Source organism: Chanodichthys erythropterus, chromosome 17 (assembly GCF_024489055.1).
Source record: "Chanodichthys erythropterus isolate Z2021 chromosome 17, ASM2448905v1, whole genome shotgun sequence".
NCBI lineage: Eukaryota > Metazoa > Chordata > Actinopteri > Cypriniformes > Xenocyprididae > Chanodichthys > Chanodichthys erythropterus.
In genome coordinates, this window is record NC_090237.1 from 21168094 (window position 1) to 21188534 (window position 20441).

Genomic DNA, 20441 nt, shown 5'->3' on the forward strand with positions numbered 1-20441 from the left:
GCTGTGATGATGATGATTAGTGTCCAACAGATTGTGGCGAGAAACTCAAACAAAGAAACACGTGATAGAAGAAAACAAACAAACTGACAGTTCTTGTGGCGTGTGGATGTGTAGTCTGTATAATTTCATAAATGCATCTCCATTCTTATTGAGTCTCTCCAACAGTGTGTAGCTTTAGCCACATTAGCCATCCAGCACGCTATCAAAATCATTCAGAATCGAATTTTAGCAAACATCCACAAAATACACGCCATACCTATGTTATATGCTGCATCAAAAATAGTTTGTAATGATCCATTTTGTGAGTTATATTAGCTGTACTGTTAGCTGTATTATGCCTCAGTGTATTGGAATGACGAGCGAGCTTGCAGGCAGGGAGCACTAGCTCATTTGCATTCAAAAGCAACCCACCCTAAAAAACGTCTTGATTTTGCTCACATGTTGAAACTTTCATAATGTTTACACTTCGTTTTGAGTGGTAAGAGGATTCTAACATAAACACCTGATTGTGTTGCTTCTCCATTGCGTCTCAGAAATCAACAGACATCTGTGATTATTGTTAAAACATGATGGTAACTAAAAAAAAAAAAAAAAAGACTAAACGTATTGAGCTATATAATAACAATTTGTTTTCTGTCTATAAATATATATTTAAAAAAAAACAGATGTTCCCTTGTCTATTAAAACATGTAATAAAGCGTCTTTGGTGTTTCCATGGTTTCTACAAAATAAAACCGGAAAACGAGGGTAATGCGGGTTTGACGCAATTGACAGGCGACTCCTCACACGTCCTGGAGCCTTGGTTAAAATTGCAATTTTCTCACGATTTACAAATGGTTGGAAACATTTGGGATGTTGTAAGTACTCAAGTGAACAAAATATATAACGCTGGCCTAGTGGTTTTTGGATATTTTACTGCAAAAATATTGCATATTTCACCTTTAACAATATATATTAGCCTGCTGCTCAAATAGGGGAGTTGCGTATTATGTATCAACTGGAAAATGCTTTGAAACTAAACCTCATCACTGAAAGCACGGGACTACTAATCATCTGGAAACTTGTCCAAACACCCACCAAAACCAAACAGGTATTTTGAGAAACAAATGGAAAGTTAATGGTCTGAATTTAGCAGCAGGCCTTTCGATGTGTATTCCAAATGAGAAACAAGAGAAATCTGCTGAATAAATAATTTATTTTTTATAATATTATATACAAGACAGTCATGATAAACATTTGTAAAAGTTCCTTACACACAAATACTGTTGGCATGAAAGTTCAAATAACATCTACATTGAACAGAAAAAGGTTACATCAACACAAAGCTGAACAAAAATGTGTAAATACAAAACACAAGTACATCTAAATGAAAGACTAACACATATTGTAACAAAAAAGAAAACATATTTACTGAGTTCTGTGTCTGTTTGTAGCTTTACTATTAAATTATATCAGGAGAGAGACATTAGTTAACTAGTGAGTGCTTCTCAACTGTCAGGACACTCTGCTGGAATAAAACAACCCGAGTCTCTAAGACAGTCATTATCTTCGTCTTCCTCCTCACCGCCCTTCATCTCTCCCTCTTCGTCTTCTGTAGGCCAAAACAAAGAGGTTATATCTCTCATACAAACTCCTGCTCATTAATTTAATCTCTGCCAATCAAATCATATTTGCGTTTGCGCAAAAACCCAAATTAAATTAATGTTAATTAAATGGCAGTATGTCCTCCTGGTTATTATCCCACTCTCATATCAGCAAGAGCAGCCCAACCATGTGCCACCTGCTCACACAGTGAGCCCACATCCAAACAGCAATTAATCCAGGAAAGGTCTGTTCCTGACCGCACAGAGCGTTATGGATTAAATTAAAACAGATAAGGTTGTGACATTCAGTATTACAGGACTTGCAATCTAACTCTAGTATTTCAAAAAGGCAGAATTTCATCCAAACACAAAAATAGACAATGCAAAGATAGCAGTATCTTCTTGAAGCTTGCTGACATAATGTTTTGTTTCCTGAGATGGACACAGAAAAAAACAAAGTTTTGCCCACAGCTGTCAGTCAAATTGGTTGTATTGACACTCACTGCTTGTGACATAGAGGCAGTCTGATGCAGCAAGCAACTTGCGTCTGTGTTCTGGATCAGTCACATTCAGCTCAATCAAATGCCTCTCTTTCAGGTGTTTGAGGTCATCTACTGTCTGGTAGCCATTCAAGAGTAAAGAAGATGCATATTCCTGTGACAAAAGAGATTTTAAGCATTAAAAAGTTGCAAATGGTCTAAATTCATGGACATTTTTCATGAAAAATTGACTGAATTACATCTGGTGCATTTGATTCTAAACATATGTCCATTGGCATAGAAAGGCTACTGGAATTTATTTATTTTTTTAGCATTGTTATGTTGTGGAACATAGGGTGAGAGTGTCAAAATGTTGAGAAAAGTTCATATATATGAGAAACAAAATATCCAGGAAGTTAGTATTATTCTATACTATTAGTATTCATTAATATTTTTTATTTGCTTTTTATATTCACTTTAATTTTAGTTTAAATTATGTCATTTTGTATAAAGACTTTTTCATGTGCTTTTGTCATTTTTATTATTATTTAAAAAAAAAAATTCTAATTGGCTTTAATGTATTTTAGGTTTATTATTTATATATTATTTTATACTTAAAATTATTTCATCTAGTTGCCAAGGCAATTTCTATTTTTTTTCATCTAACATATATATATATTTCAGCTTTAATACAATTACCGAAAACGTTTTTTAATTGTTTTAGTTATAATTAACAATAACAATACTTGTGGCAGCTAATCAGTGTGCGGTGAAGATAGTGACATTAAATTATTATTATTATTATTATTATTATTTTTATTTATTTATTTATTTATTTTTGATGTGATGTTTCTATAGTGACGTGATGGGTAATTTTTTTGTCCAATGGCCTTAATTATAATAAAAAACAAAGATATGACATCCAAAGTATGTAAGGTAGTACAACTAGATCTCTTTTATTGCTATCTGTAAAGGTATTTTAAAGATTTTGAAGTGTCAAAAGGTCATTCGGTTTAACCGTCCAAAGGCCAATACAGCCACTTCATTTGTGATTAATTTCTTAATATCTTAAAATATAATAAATGTATAGATTTTTTATTCTGGCATGATTTTATAGCATCATATATCAACATAGTGCAAAATGGTATTAAAATTATGTGTAGAAGTCGTTGCTTTGTTATGAGAAAGAATGTCCAGAAAAATGAATTTCATTGATGTCATTCGGAGTAACCAATATAACCATTTTGGATCAAGTCATGCAGTCAATGTCATGTGACAGGATGTAACATCTTTCAGACACCTGCAAAGGACCACATGGTCATGAAGCAAAGTAACTAACTCTCTTTTAACTATTTGAAAAATTCATGTTTTCATTTGCTCATACGCATGTCCCGAAACATCAGGTCATTCCACTGTCAGAAAAAAAGGTACAGTGCTGTCACTGGGGCGGTACCCTAAGGTACAAAGGTAAAAAGGTACTAATATGTACCTTTTAGGTACAAATATGCACTTTAAAAGTACTAATATGTACCTTTAAGGTACTAATATGCACCATTTAGGGGTAATTAAGGTACAAAGATGTACCTTTTTACCTTTGTACCTTAGGGTACCGCCCCAGTGACAGCACTGTACCTTTTTTTAAACATGGATAATATTGTAATATTTTAAAAACTTGCACTAAATATAAAATGTTTGAAGCTAACTAGCTAGATATCAGCCTGTTAGCATTGTTTGAAAATATTGTCATTCGGTACAACCAAAAGTGTCATTTGGTAAAACCGAAATTTTGGTTAAACTGAATTACTTTTCTGGTGACAAATTTGCCTCATCTTGTAAAAAAAATGACAAAAGCAGTGTTAATTGATTATAAAAACCACATAATCTAATTATTTACACATAATAAAACTTCAAAAATATATTATATCTCCATTATGTCAGGTTATACCTCTAAATGAAGTCTCTCTAATAACTCCAGAAGTGTATTTGGTCGTGGCTTCTGGCACACTTTCACAGGTCTTATTTTTGGGGCCTCATCCTCTTCCTCCTTCTCTTTCTCAGGCAGAACATCCACATAAATAAACTTGAAATTTCCCACTTTATTATTGAGCATTCCGGTCCATATTCCCATAGGTGGTTTACTTATGATGCTGATGATGTCTCCCACCTGAAAAAGACCACCAACATGTTTTAAATTTGTGCCAATTAATTCAGCTGGATGCAAGCATTAATAAAAAAGCACAACTTTTTTTTTTTTTTTTTTTAAATCTGACCTTCAGTTTGAGGGAGTCTGTATCATATGGGCTGGGAACAAAGTCTGTATGTACTTTGGCTCGCCCACAGAACTTCCCCGTGTATGCTATTTCCTCCTCCAGTTTCAGGCTGTCTCTGTTACTGGATACATCTGAATTACTGGTCACACCACCTGAGCCAATAAATATATAAACAATAAGAGTATGATTACAATGTCATAACTTCCTAATTCAGTTGCATGTGTGTAGATCCTTACTGGACGAGCTCTGTCCACTGTAGAGGCTTTCTAATGAGTTGCTGGTGCGGTCCGAGCTCTTCTCTGCTGGAGTCGCATTCTCTGTTTCTCCTTCAGTGTCATCACCCTGCACCAATCAAAATATTAGTCCAGATATTCCTATTCTGCAGGTTAAACGATAATGAGGACTGGGGTTGGATAGCTACAAAGGTTGGTTTTCTGAGTCGTCATTTTTGGATCAATTTCTGGGTGATTAGGTACTTTGAATTTTATTTTTCTATACAAAAAAATGGGTCCCACTTTATATTAAGTGGCCTTAACTACTATGTACTTACATTTAAATTTATCATTTGATACAATGCACTTATTGTGTACATACATGTTTTTACATTGTACTTTTTTTTAAAAACACCTGCATGTAATTACATCTGTAATAAATTTCTGTAATTACATTTATAATTACACTGTTGACCCAACCCTTAACCCTTACCCCTACCCTTAAACCTACCCATACCACCAAACCTGTCCCTAACCTTACCTGTATCCACCTCAATAGCAGCAAAAGTGATTTGCAATTCATACATTGTACTTATTTTCTGATGTAAGTACATAGTAGTTAAGGCCACTTAATATAAAATGGGGCCAAAAAATGTTAAGAGATTGAAATTTAAAATATATAAATGTTAACTAATAGATATGGAAACCAGTTATATGTTGATATAAGACTTATAAGCCTTATAAGATGAGATCAAATAATACTATTAGTAATAACAGGCTAATGAGGGGAATGATATATCTTTTTAAATGTGCTAACCAACCCCCAGTCTCCTCTATACGGTTGAACAAACTGCTGATATTTTGTATAATGAAAAACCGAGTTGCCTAATAACTTTCAGTAATCATCAGAGGAACTTGCATTGTGACTCACCATGTCCTCAGAGTAGGATTTGACATGTTTCTTGCCCATCCTTTTACGCATAGTCATCGAAATGGCCTTCATCTTTTTTCCCAAACTTCCTGGTTTCTCACAGTTCTCTGCTGTTGATTCATCTGTCTGTTTTGTACACAAACACAACATTTTTTATTAATACTTTTTTATATAATAAGCCCAGTAGTCAGTTAGACAATTTTAACTGATTGTTTCGCAGTTAAGGGTATAGTGAAAAATATGTTTTTATGAAAATGAAAAATAGCATCATCATGGGGCATAACCTCCTCGTGAGCAGATTAAAGTGTCTTATTCATCCAAATTCTTCTTACCTCAGGTGTTCCATTTTCCTCAAGTCTGGAAGGGGAGTGTTGATTTCTGAATGTGTCAAATCTCCCAAAACTTGTGGATCGCTGTGTCAGGTAAATAAAACAGAGCGTGTTTACAATAAATATAACATCAAGGCACATGCTATGTTTGTACATTACGTTGTATAAAACAAAAATGGTCATTATACTGTCCTTGTCATCAAATTTCAGGTCATTAAACAGTACTTGACATGTCATCAATTTTATGTAATGTTTTCAATTTGATAAAAACACTGAAAGACTCCTAATCTGCTCAGAACCTGTCAGCTCTTCCCCAGAAAAATAATTATCTAAATTAAAAATCCATGTAATCTCAAACCAACAGCAAACTAAGGTAACATTAGAGCCAAGCCAGTAATACTTGTTAGGTAATGTTAGGTGGTGTCAGGTTGTTTTCTTACTCCAGTGTCGGATCTACTGGGATATGGAAACGCTGAATAATATCACCTTCAAATTATTACCTCAATCAAGATACATTAATAAAACCTACCTTAGGTTTAAGACTTTTAGGTTTGTCCGATACATTTGAAGCAGCCCTTTGAAGCATCGCCTTGATGTGCGTTCAGTTTTTTCTTAAAATGAACCTCTAATCTGAAACCAGCGGTTTTACCACTCAGCTCCACAAGTGTATAAAATGCAATGCTTCAGCAGAACAACCAAGCGCAAGAACTTCCTCAAATCACACAGGATGTGAGGCAATGCGTGTTCTTCTGTCTTTTATCAAGGCATCAGCTTTACAGGGGAAAAACACTGAATGCTTGAGTCTGCATTTTGTGGTTCACCACTTCACAGTCATTTCGAGTAACACAAACTGGGACTCTGTGGCACACACACAAAAAAAGAATTTCCGTGGAGGTGCTTTTTACATAATCAGACCCTCTTTGCACCACATCGGTTTTATGAAGGCCCTCAGATTGTGGAATAGATGCAAGAATCTCTGTGTCAACTATGTCTTGTATATAACTTTTATGTTTAATGTCACATTCTTTATTTCACATTATAGGAAAAACTATAAAGTCAAGTGAACGCTTATTACAGTTTTTTTTCAACTGCTTACACATATTTTCAAAACTTTGCCTCTTTTTTTTCAAAACTTTACACACAAATACAAGAATTGCACACACAAAAAGCAAAATGAAGCACTGCATTCAAAATATCACAAACACGTCTCAGACAAAAACATTTGTTTTGTAAACACCTTTGCCATAATGTTCTATTTTTGGATATATCATATATCCAGTTATTCTTTCATGAGCTTCTATTTACATTTCTGTACAAGATAGAAAGTAATTGGCAGAGAGTTTTTGAAAAATTCATGGTAAACACTAAAGATTGAAACCAAACTATTTAGTTTTAACTGTAAGCATTTGTGGTTGTGGATACAGTATTACACAGTATATGAAAGAAAAGAAATATACCATACCATACATTAATTTCATAAAACACTTTTTGCAAAACACAACACACAATTCTCTATGTAACACACAAAAATCTAACAGGAAGTATCTTAATTTCCTTTTTCAAACACAACCAATCAAAATGCCACACTAATTCATCAGTACCTCACACTAACCCCTCACATCCACAAACACTTATTGCTTTACTTAAAGGTGCTAAAGAGGATGTTTTGTTTTATACATTTTTGCAATATTACTTGAAACTGTCTTTACTAACTGATAAAAGACAATTTATTAGTTGCACTGAAAGGAATAATATTAATATACATCATCTGTGGGGCCTTAAAAACATCAGCCAATCGTTTACGTGATCATCGCGTAAACGATTGGCCCTCTGGCTTGTCAATCACTGCTGTGACGTTCCTTGTGAGAGACGAGCGTGGCTGCACGCTCCAGTAACTTTCCACACTCCACAGGCGCTCCATGCAATGTTTTTGTCAGGAGACAGGAGTGACAAGTGCAGATTACGAGTTACCTGCGGTGAGTCCGACACTAACACGACACAGCGAATGCCGGTGGTAAACACTCGTGTTCCAATACAAGTGTTTACGAGTTTTGGGAGGCGTTCCTTCGAAGGAGGGGGGCTGTTCTTACGCATGCGCTCATTTCAAAAACTCAGTAACAGTCTTTGGTTTCTCAGTCGACGAAAAGATCTTCTTTAGCACCTTTAACACCAACCAATGATGGCTTTAGAATAGGCCTATGAATAGGCCAAACGTCAAGTTATAGGTTTTGAACAACTTGCTTCCATATTCATCATTTCTACACCCTATTGAGGAAGTGCATGATCGTTGTCCCTATGTCAACATAACACTTCTCCAGGCAATGGAGGAGGCATGTGGAGACACTGACGCTGGATACACAAGAGAGAATATAGTATGATTGTGGCTGGACCCAGCCAAGAGGAGAGATGGAGCCTAGATACACTCAACCATCTCGCCCACCAACAAACAAACGCAAAACAAACACATGTTGAGTTTCCATGTTTTATCGAGACATTACATAGACATAATGGTTTTTATATTGTACAAATTGTATATTCTATCCCCCTACACTAAGCTTACCACTAGACCTACCCATCACAGAAAACATTCTGCTGTTTTAGATGTTCAGAAAACATAATTCTGTATGATTTATGTATACGCTTGTTCCCTCATGGGGACTTTAAAAATGTCAAAATACACTGGTATTACTTTACCTGTGGGGACATTTGGTCCCCTACCAGGACACACATACGCACCATTCCTTTGGAATATTCACCTTTTTCAAAATTATGCTAGTTTTTTTTTTGGTTGCTAGTTTTTGACTACACATGGTTGATGTATTTATTTTTCTTTTGTACTGCGCAATACTGTATTCACAACCACAAATGCTTACAGTAAAAAAAAAAAAATCAATCTTGCTTTCATGCTTACCATGAATTTTCTCAACATCTCTCTGCCAATTACTTTCAGTCTTGTACAGAAATGTACATAGCAGCTTATGAAAGAAGAGCTTTGGTTTTGAATAACTGTGTGTATATGATATATCCAAAAATAGAATATTATGGCAAATGTGTTTGCAAAGTAAGACAAATGTTTGCTTTTGAGATGTGTTTGTGATATTTTGAATGCAGTGTTTCATTTTGCAAGAGATGTGAGGCACTTTCCATTCTTGGATTTGTGTGTAAAGTTTTGAAAATGTATGTACGCAGTTGAAAAAAACTGTGAGATACTTCCTGTTTTTGTGTGTTATATAGAGAATTGTGTGTTGTGTTTTGCAAAACGTGCTTTATTGAAAACTGAGTTGAAGGCTGAGAATTAGTGTATGGTTTTGCAGATTTGGTGTGTGGTTCTGGTGTTTGAGTGTCAGGTTTCAGAAATTGTGGATTTTATGTGTAAGCAGTTAGAAAAAACTCAATATTCCTTTTTTCCTTTGCCCAAATTGCAAAATCTGGTCTTTATATATAGGGGAAGTATAAGCTCCATTTCACATAAAGGAAGTGGAGACATGCTTTTGAAATGCTTCTCGTCTACTTTCACAACTTTTATTAAGGAATTTTTGCAAAACTGCACAATGACAAGTTTTATCTGACATACGTCTTCCGTATTTTGCAAATGCAAAGCATGTTGGTCACAGTGTCTTTTTACAACTATTTAAGCCACAAATATATGGCTTATTTTAAAATATATTTATTTTAAACATGTTTGAAAATATATATTTTTTCTTTTTGCAACTATGCTTGGCATCGCTAGAGGCACTTAAATTGAACACTTCTCATTTAATGAACAAAGTCCTGCTTAAAATGTGGATTGCAGTACGAGGCATGAACTGACCAATAGTGTTCAAGAAAACCTTACAGACAATAACAGCCTAATCCAGCTGTGTGCAATCAGTCACAGTAAAATCCAAATCCAGGATTACAGCATTATAATCTATTTCTTCAAACACCACAAGCCTTTGGAAACAAACAGCCTTTCCTAACCTTTTATGAGAGCTTCAGTTTATCTGAGAGTGATACAGCGTAGTAGTTCACTCTTACAAGGAAACAGGAAAGGATTATCAACTTTATGTTGTTGTCAATGCATATACCTTTAGGAAACACTAGAGGTCATCCCCTTTAATTGTTTTAAGTGTGTGGAAACGTCACTGGTTGGCAGGCCAGGACAATCTTTGAGAGTCTTACATTGCAATAACAGCAATGTCATTCAGCACTTGATGGGAGGTTAACAGCTCAAGTTCATATCACATGATTTAAGAAGCTTGGATGGGTTGTGTATATATAGAAATTCAATTTATATAAGCACTTTGCACAGACTATGAGATTTTGAGATATGGAACCAACAGATATTGCAATATTTGAAAAAAGGATAAACACAAAAAGATAAATATTACATTGTACATTATATTAGGATTGTTCCTATGAACTTTCTATTCAACAAAGAATTTTTACGATTGATAATAATGTTTCTTGAGCATCAGATCAGCATATTAGAATGATTTCTGAAGGATCATGTGACATGGAAAGCTGGAGTAATGGTGCTGAAAATTCAGTTTTGCCATCACAGGAATAAATTAATGTGAAAATATGTTAAAATAGAAAATAGGTACATTAAATTGAAATAATATTTCTCACGATTACTGTTGTTTTGATCAAATAATTACTGCTGTGGTTAGTATAAGGGACTTGTTTCAAAAACATATAAAAAAAAAAAAACTTTTTGACCCCAAACTTTTGAATGATGTCAAAAATGACTTACATTGGAGGCACAGAAATCCACACTGGTAGTGGAACGCACCACTCCTTTGGGCAAGGAGTCTCTCTTCATGTTTTGAATGGTGATTTTATCTCCTCGACTTGGCGTCCTGCAGTCACAGGTGTGGACACAATGTTCATTGTGGGGAGGTTGACAGGTGTTGTAGGCTTGAACCCAGTTTACAGCCATTTCAGTGGGGTTACTCCAGCGATGTCTACTAGAGTGTACTGTATCCATGACCCTTGACCCCTCAGCAGAAATACAGTAATTCTCCTGTTTATGTGGCTGTTGCCCAATGGCATACATCATCCCTTTGGCACTTTTGATGTGAGCTTTGTAATACATGTAAAATAAATAAATAAAAAATGAATGTCTGTCAATGATACTGACAGAGCTGTAGATAAAAATCTTTGTTTGAACCACAAAACTTGCTATTGCATTAAGTTAATTTACCTGTTGTCTCTTGTGTTGGAGTTCCTCTTTGACTGCTTTTCCGCTCTACTTTTTTTGCCTTTGTCCCTCTTAGCTGTGTCATCTCAGCATTTGCTGTCTCAGACTGTTAACAGACAAAATAGTTAAAGGTGCCCTAGAATGAAAAATTGAATTTATCTTGGCATAGTTAAATAACAAGAGTTCAGTACATGGAAATGACATACAGTGAGTCTCAAACTCCATTGTTTCCTCCTTCTTATATAAATCTCATTTGTTTAAAAGACCTCCAAAGAACAGGCGAATCTCAACATAACACCGACTGTTATGTAACAGTCGGGATCATTAATATGTACGCCCCCAATATTTGCATATGCCAGCCCATGTTCAAGGCATTACACAAGGGCAGACAGTATTAACGTCTGGATCTGTGCACAGCTGAATCATCAGACTAGGTAAGCAAGCAAGAACAATAGCGAAAAATGGCAGATGGAGCAATAATAACTGACATGATCCATGATAGCATGATATTTTTAGTGATATTTGTAAACTGTCTTTCTAAATGTTTCGTTAGCATGTTGCTAATGTACTGTTAAATGTGGTTAAAGTTACCATCATTTATTACTGTATTCATGGAGACAAGAGCTGTTGTTATTTTCATTATTAAACACTTGCAGTCTGTATAATTCATAAACACAACTTCATTCTTTATAAATCTCTCCAACAGTGTAGCATTAGCCGTTAGCCACGGATCACAGCCTCAAATTCATTCAGAATCAAATGTAAACAATATAACAGTATACAATACTTACATAATCCGACGCATACATGCCACATGCATGACGAACACTTTGTAAAGATCCATTTTGAGGGTTATATTAGCTGTGTAAACTTTGTATATGCACTGCTTAAGGCAAGCGCGAGCTCCGTGGGCGGGGAGCGTTAGAATTCAAAGGGGCCGCAATGAATATTTCTAACATTTCTAATTATGCCCCAAAATAGGCAGTTAAAAAATGAATTTAAAAAAAAAATCTATGGGGTATTTTGAGCTGAAACTTCACAGACACATTCAGGAAACACCTTAGACTTATATTACATCTTGTAAAAAAACGTTCGATGGCACCTTTAAAGGGTAAGTTCACCCAAAACTGAAAATCCTGTCATTAATTACTCAACCTCATGTCGTTCCAAACCTGTAAGATCTTCAGAACACAAATTAAGATCTTTTTGATGAAATCTGAGAGATTTCTGTCCCTCCATACTCCGCTATGTGACTACCACTTTGGCGCTTCAAAAAGTTTATGAAGAAAGCTCAAATGTGCTGCATAAAACCTGAGAATGAACATAATTGGTTCTCGCATGAGTCAAGCAAACATACTTGAGCTTCCGTTTACCTTATTTGATGTGTGAATTGATGAGTGTTTATATGTCAATAAAAGCCTAAATTCAATTTGTTCATCATATAAAGTGATTGTATCTCTTCAGACAATAAACCACTCAATACATATGGATTAGTTTTAGGATCTCTTTATGAACTTTTCGAACCGTCAAAGTGGTAGTTGAGTAGCTGTCTATGGAGGGACAGAAAGATCTTCATTTGTGTTCAGAAGATGAACGAAGGTCTTATGGGTGTGGAACGACATGAGGGTGAGTAATAAATGACAGAAATTTCATTTTTGGGTGAATTAACCCATTAACTGACATTGTTAATTTTTTTAATTTTAAGGTAATTTAATTTGAATAAAATAAAATTAAAAATGTTATTAATTTTTTATTTTTATTTTAATTTAAATATATGATAAATATAATGATTTTATTATTTTATTCCACAACCTTGTTATGTTATGCTAACAATATTCTCCACAGTGAGTCCATAAGCAGATCATTTTTGGCCATTTTACAGCCATCACTGGCCCTTACGCTGGTGAACACAACAAATTTAGCAGTCTCGACTGAATCTAATGTCATGTGGGCAAAGGGATTACATGGGCAGAATGTGCCCCTCACCCAACCATCTGTACAGACACAAACAACCACAACACCCTATTTAGGGACAACTGTTGTTCCGGCCCCTATAAAATACATGACAATCATTTACATTCCAGCTGGCACAAAAGCACCTGGGTGGACAGGGTTTGAACTCACCATGTCATTCTGTCTGCTGCTTGGCTGGTTTGGAATATTCCCCTCATAACAGACAATCTACCAGTAAAAGAATGGAAAAAATTTAAATAGAAAAAGTAATGCAAAATTATCTATCTATCTATCTATCTATCTATCTATCTATCTATCTATCTATCTATCTATCTATCTATCTATCTATCTATCTATCTATCTATCTATCTATCTATCTATCTATCTATCTATCTATCTATCTATCTATCTATCTATCATATGCCTCTGACCTGGACAGGCATCTCTTGCTGTATGTTTCTTGAAATGGTCTTTCTGTCTGCCATATTCTGGCTTTCAGCTCTTCTTACAGGTCTCACCAGATCTGAAATTTAAAACACATTAATCTAATTAGTATGCAATTGTATGCAACCAAGTCACTATGCATATTTTATTTAGGCATTTATTGTATTAGCACAAGCCTTCAGTACATAAAACCAAGACATCGATTACAGAATCTCTGGTAAGATTTTTAAAAAGGTTAACCAAACTAGAGCTCAAAATAGTACATTCCGTATGAGAAAAGTTGTGTGGTTTGCACCTCATTTCCTGTTTTGCTTCTTCACGTATTTTGACGAGGGGAAATACCATGTGGCAGGTGATTTTACTGTGCTTAGTCAAGGAAATGTGGTACATCCATACAGACAGGTTCAACAACATTATTAGCTTAAAATGAATTTGCACCACCATTTGAAATTCAGATTACAGTATGCTTATGATCTTTTCATCATCTATTAAAATAATAGTGAATAAAATTTGTTAACTTGGACAAAAGGTATAGGTAGCAAATGAGTAGTTGACATAAAATACATGTCTTGCTATAGTCCAGCTAAAACCATTTAGCAACTGGCTAATTCTTTTATAATTATTATGCATCTTTTATAAACCTAAAATAATATTGAATGAAAGATTATATGGAATGTTACAAATAAACTGTAAAATGTCAAAGAAATGATGACCAGCTATAAAATATACATTTTAAAGCTAGGGTAGGTAATTTCAGAGAACCTAGCAATAGCAAGCTAGCTTTGAAAGCATAAGATCCCACCAAAGACTACAAACAAAGATGGGAGAAATGGGAGAAACTGCAACGCAATATGGTGGAATACACCCTTCCTTCTAAACAAAAGAGCCAATCTGCCGTTAGAAGCTCTGGTTCCCGTAGAAAATCGTGCTAGGACTGCACATACGCATTGGCTGGTCTAGCCTGAAACTTTTGACACCTGAACTTTTTTAACGCTATTTGAGCATAAGAAACATATAGTTCGTGTCAGATTTTGTTGCAGATTTTAAATATGTTATTTAATTGTGAGTTTCAGCAAGCAGTTCTTGAGATTTCAGGATTACCCTATTCAAATAGATAGGACTTGATCTTGGATGCCTGAAAGAGCTGCCCGGAGGCATTGCAAATATGGCCGCTGAGTGAACGGACTCTCCTTGAAAGTGACTTTGATTCCACCCTCCCTTCAGAGCACTCTCCAAAACACATGAATGCGCACAGAGCAGAGTCTGCAAAGCGTCATGAGAGACGGCATTAAATTACCCTATGAATCAAAGCACATAACAATTACATAACAATAATAATGGACGTAAACAACTTAAAGAGCTCTGACTTTTACCACCTGACTGCTGTAGATTAATTTCGTTGTTGACATAGAAATGCATAAATCCGAGTCTGAAGATATGAACAGCTCCGGGTAGAACGTCACGGGTTGCCGTCTTGTAATTACCATTATGACACACCGTGAACGCAGCATAAGATCATTTTGGTTCAGGAGTTGCTGTTTGTTTGAAGTCTGTGTACAACTCTGCATAGCCTACGGAATGCGTTGATGACGTGTGATGTCTGGGAGTGCATGGAAGAATGGAAATACATGTTGACAGGCAGGTAGGACATTGTGTCATTGCATTTGAACCGTTTTTTCCGAACATTTTTTGGTCCTGGGACTTCCACAGAAGATATACATTTTTTAATATTTAGATCACTTCTATTATTGATTGATGTGAACAGAGTTTCACTCAGTATAACAAAAAGAGATTCTGAAAAACACCTTTAATCTAAAATCATGAATATTGATTTAAAAAGTCGTATTTTATCAATCACCTCAGTACTTTGTCTTTGAAAGTCCTCAGTGCCCTAAAGTCTAGTGCCCTATTTACAATTAATACCCTGCTGTTTCTTAATTAATCCTACACAGGACAAGCAAGTGCTTTAAGTGTGCTGATGAGTGTGGTTGTGTTGTACCCTCTCTCCATTCACTGTGAATGGGATTTGACGCAATCAGGGTTTCTGATTGGCCAATGTTAAGCGGCTGTTGCTTGCCTGTGTGTGTCTTGTAAATGAAATCTATTCGGGCTTAACCCACAAATCCTCAAACCGGTTTTACCTTCATTCTGATTGTTCCTCAGGAGGACTAAATCTTCCTGCTTCTTGGCATCCAGCCAGACAGAATTAGTGCAGATGGTATTATCTGCAGGAGGGAAACCAAAACCATTAGGGGTTTATTCATTTAAGGTCCACCAGTGTCCCATGCTTTTACTTTTTTTTTTTTTTTCACTCTGGAAATCTTGATTGAGGGGAAGGAAATGTAGACAATCTTGTTTGCCCATGTATTTAATGATCTGATAAACAATTTTTTCTTTGATTATCTATTTACTGGTTGCTTGTCATTCAAGATAGTTTCTTTATTATGAGAGTGAAAGGATAACAAGGGTGTATTCTTGCAGCTTGGTCATGTGATGCAAAAGGAAGATGAAATATAAAATATCTCTTAAAATATATCACATACCTAAAGTGTCATTTTCAGAAACAGACTTTGGTAGTGATCTGAAAGATGGCAGAGGGAAATATTTAATACAATAGAAATTTTTTAACAAAGAGTACATTTTGCAATTTGTTGCTATAAGGAAACCACAAGGGCTCTTTCGCTTTTACTTTGACTGGAAGTTCAACATTTTTCTTTTTGTTTACTAAAATGTCTGACTGAACTCACCTTTGTTTCTTTTTTCTAGCATTGTCTGAGTTGATTTGAGAAATTTCCTGAAAATAAATACAGTATGAGGCAGTTTAGTGCATTTTATCTAGCAACTTTAACATGCAAAGCGATTTATTATTGTATATATTTATGTGAAATGTATTGTGCGGTCTTCGGGGTCTTTTTGATGTTTGCTCAAATTAAAAAAAATGCTCTCTTTGTCCACATGGCATGAGACTTTGTACGGTGGTTAACACTTTTAAGAACTACAAAAAAGAAAAAAAAAAAAAATTGGAGTGATATCTTGTTTTTATGTTAGTGTAAAAAATATTGTTACGTTCGTGGTCTTCGGAACAACGGAATGTAATTTTGTAACAATATAATATATTTTTTAAAAACCAATGTAATTTTACTTTGTTTATTAATGTTTTTTCTCAACATTTGTGCAGTTTTTGGAGGATTCCTGATATCTTTTAAATTGATATAAATAAATTAAAAAATATTTTTTGAAATAGGTTTTTATGCATGAACAGCTTTTTATGTAAAATTCACTTTATAAAAGGACCAGATTTCTAACTTTCATTCATGTGGATAACATGGATAATTTGACATGGTTTACTGTAAGATTTTTGCCCATCTTTTGAAAAATGCAGTTTTAAAAGTAAAAAAACTAACATTTTTACCAGTAGATGGCTGTAAAGCTCCACTATTTGCTATGTGCTATTTGAATGACTGAAAGATGTCTTTTCACAAGTGTTTTTTCAGTTGGATTCATATCTAAATGTTATGAAATCACAATTATAACAATAAAAATTACTTTGTCAAAGTTTAGCATTTTTTGTGCAGAGCAAAATCAGTTTTTCAATAATAATTTTATAATAAAAATAGTAAAATAATGAAATAAATAATTTTTATTTTTGTGTGTGCGTGCGTGTGTGTGTGTGAGCATGTCCATTTTGTATTGAGGATGTTTTTTGCATTTTTTGGAAGTGTGCCACTTCATTTCTGTCTATGTGTGTTGTGCGTTGTTTCTGATTTTGAGAATGGATTTTGTCCAGTTTCTAAGTGGGGTCTCTGTGGGTTGCATTATTGACGATATTATTGAAAAAACTTTTTTTCAGTACAAAAAATGCTAAACTTTGACAAAAAGTAATTTTTATTGTTATAATTGTGATTTCATAACATTTAGATATGAATCCAACTGAAAAAAAACTTGTAAAAAGACATTTTTCAGTCATTCAAATAGCACATAGCATATAGTGGAGCTTTACAGCCATCTACAGGTAAAGATGATAGTTTTTTTACTTTTATAACTGCATTTTCCAAAAGATGGGCAAAAATCTTACACTAAACCATGTCAAATTATCCATGTTATCCACATGAATCAAAGTTAGAAATTTGGGCCTTTTATAAAGTGAATTTTACATAAAAAGCTGCTTTTGCATAAAAAACTATTTTAAAAATATTTTTTAATTTATTTGTATAAATTTAAAAGATATCACAAATCCTCCAAAAACTGTACAAATGTTGAGTAAAAACCTTAATAAACAGAGTAAAATTACATTGGTTTTTAAAAAATATATTATATTGTTACAAAATTGCATTTTGTTGCCGGGGTCTTCAGAGACCCCGAAGACCACGGGTGCAGTCCCCAAACGAAGGCCGAGGGTTAATGTGAAATCACGTGCACGCATAGCATGTTAATGTGCTCCCAAGATTACGTAAGCCAAACATTTCAGGTTTCTCTTTCATATACAGAGCTCAAAGTAGTCCTTAATATATTTCCATATGGTTTCAGTATAATCAATTAGCAGCGGCTTTTTATTTAATGGAAGCTCATGATGTCCACAGCACATCCAGATGGCTGATACATTTCCCATGACAGTGCAGTATGCATACAACATTCCAGCAGTCATTTCTATAGTTACCATGGAGATGGAACGCGCTGCGTTCTTCCATTTGGTGGTGTCATCTAAGAGAACAGCTGGGCTGCGGGACCTGCTGGGTATGGTGTACACCTGAGCCTCAGAGGACTCCTGCACGGCCTCGTACAGGCTGTCCATGGAGCCCTCCTACAAAACAACATGCCACTTACAATCTGTGTTGCAAATAAGCTAATAATGTTAAGTACAGTGTACTTATTACAAGGGTCTTCATCCCCTTGGTGGACAGAGAGACCTTATTACAAATTACCTTATATAAAATTAAGTATTGCATTTTAATCCTGACCTATATTAACAAGCATATCGTATTTTATTAATATAAGTAATATATTAAAGGGTTAGTTCACCCCAAAATCATAAATTACTCACCCTCATGTCGTTCCAAACCCGTAAGACCTTCGTTCATCTTCGGAAAACAAATTAAGATATTTTTGATGAAATCCGAGAGGTTTCTGACATTATTAACATTATTAAAATAGTCAACCTTAATGTTATGAAGCGATGAGAATACGTTTTGTGCTCAAAAACAAAAAAATAACGACTTTATTCAACAATTTCTTCTCTTCCCTGTCATTCTCTTAAGCTGTTGACGTTGTAAACACAGTGCAGCACTTCCGGGTTCTACGTCAGAATGCCGACTCATTACTGGTCGGCTCCTGCGTCAGCATCAAGCATCCCTCGTGCTGCTCACATGTACAGCATCAGCCAACACTGAGTCGGCTTCTGGATTTCATCAAAAATATCTTGTGTTCAGAAGATGAACGAAGGTTTTATGAATGTGGAATGACATGAGGGTAAGTAATTAATGACAGAATTTTCATTTATGGGTGAATTAACACTTTAATGTATTTGCATATTTTGTCATAATCCATACACAGATCATATGCAGGTACATTTTAAATTTACTTTCTCAAATGTGAAACATTTAGATTAAGTTAAGCCTCTCAATTTTAGCTTTAGATGAAACAAAGTTCATATTATATTTTTGTTTAAAGAAAATGTATTTTTTTTTAAAAACAAAAATTAGTTTGATATCAAACAATTATTTCAGTACAACCACCGATCCACTCGGGGTCATAGACCCCGTTGAATTCCCTGATTTATTAGGTTATGCTTATATGACAATGTTCAGATCCAGAAAAAAATTACTAAAATTATTGACCTAATAAAAAGTATTATGCATGCCAGGCCAGTAGTTAGCGATGTCACTTTGTAGAAAAACATTACGCGCCTAAACCTATGGATCGAATATGTGCATGACATCAGCTTTCACAAATTTGTGACAATAATGGTATTGTTTCCAAAAACTTGCACTTTGAATTTTCAAAAGTTTGCATTTTCAGGCCCCCAATAGGCCAATGTCATTTAAATGAATGGCCAAAAAAGTGTTGTGAAAATGGCCCCTTAGTGTTCATAGTGCATTTGAGTGCAAATCCATTTGTGCAAAAGATAAAACAACCAGAAGCATTTGTTCACTTACAGAATATCAGAGCAGCATGAATTCAGTGAGGCAAGATCACTATTAATCCCAAATTGCACAAAACAACACAACTGGCAGAGAAACTTTTCACCAATGTGTTCTGCTTTTATAAATAAAATAATAAAATTAAATAATTAAAATTCAATTAAATGAGATATTTTGATAAATATTTCATCTTTACTGCAAGAGCTACAAATTAAAGCCATAATGAAAAAACTGACTCGACTTCTTCACTAAAAGGAAACAAAACTAAAGGCCCTCCGAAAGTAGCTAAAGCATGGTTCCTGATCTTCATGCACCGTCACATGTTGTCTTCAAACCCTACAGCAGTTCACGTTTCATCCACACACTGTCGATCAACAAACCACAGAGCAGAAAAGGTGAATCACATCTTACCAGAGAGAAGCAGAAGAGATTCATTCTGAAATGTATGGTTTCTTTCCAGCACCCACAGCATAGGATGAACAATGGGACGAGGCAGGCAGACAGAGAGCAGAGTGCTTAGTGTTCCAGGCTGCCTACTGCTCCACAGATTAATACTGAATGACATCCTTTCTCTAATCCAATAGATGTGGAGGACCATTACCACTCCAGGCAGCCCCTCAATCAAGTGCTGAGCTTGTTAATGCTGATGTTGTTTACTTACCAGGGAAGTGGGATGAGAGCTTTTGTTTGGACTATGACAGAGTCACTACAATAGGCGCTTGTGTCATTTACTGTAGATACCAGTCACTGGTCTAATTTAAAAATGTGATACAGAGGCATCCAGTCTTTACATAGGCATGTAAAAAACTAAATCTCTGAGCATCTCTGATGCTGATTTGGTTCTGTGTAACTTAAAAGCAGCACCAGAACAGCCTTATGCTTCATAAAATTCATAAAAAGTTTCCCATTAAAGGTGCCCTC

General features: G+C 35.0%; 2 protein-coding genes across 3 annotated transcripts; both read right to left on the bottom strand.

The window, feature by feature from the left end:
* Positions 1–1160: 1160 nt before the first annotated feature.
* On the bottom strand, positions 1161–6508 carry samsn1a (SAM domain, SH3 domain and nuclear localisation signals 1a). Of its 2 annotated transcripts, none has more exons than XM_067365927.1 (8): positions 6334–6508; positions 5808–5888; positions 5476–5601; positions 4568–4674; positions 4333–4489; positions 4008–4226; positions 2087–2237; positions 1161–1591 (listed from the first exon to the last, which is right to left on the bottom strand). In XM_067365927.1, exons 1-8 carry the CDS (start codon positions 6388–6390, stop codon positions 1488–1490), a joined length of 1002 nt encoding a protein of 333 aa, XP_067222028.1. In that variant the 5' UTR covers positions 6391–6508; the 3' UTR covers positions 1161–1487. The 2 variants fall into 2 exon arrangements, with proteins under 2 accessions (XP_067222028.1, XP_067222029.1); XM_067365928.1 differs by having other exon boundaries at positions 4333–4484; positions 4569–4674; positions 6334–6506.
* A 1594-nt stretch (positions 6509–8102) lies between these two features.
* On the bottom strand, positions 8103–20140 carry LOC137004169 (uncharacterized). Its single transcript, XM_067364370.1, has 10 exons — positions 19932–20140; positions 18041–18184; positions 16131–16177; positions 15927–15964; positions 15525–15608; positions 13371–13462; positions 13111–13167; positions 10990–11092; positions 10540–10868; positions 8103–8153 (listed from the first exon to the last, which is right to left on the bottom strand). The coding sequence occupies exons 1-10, from the start codon at positions 19953–19955 to the stop codon at positions 8103–8105; spliced, it is 969 nt and encodes a 322-aa protein (XP_067220471.1). The 5' UTR covers positions 19956–20140.
* Between the last annotated feature and the right edge of the window lie 301 nt (positions 20141–20441).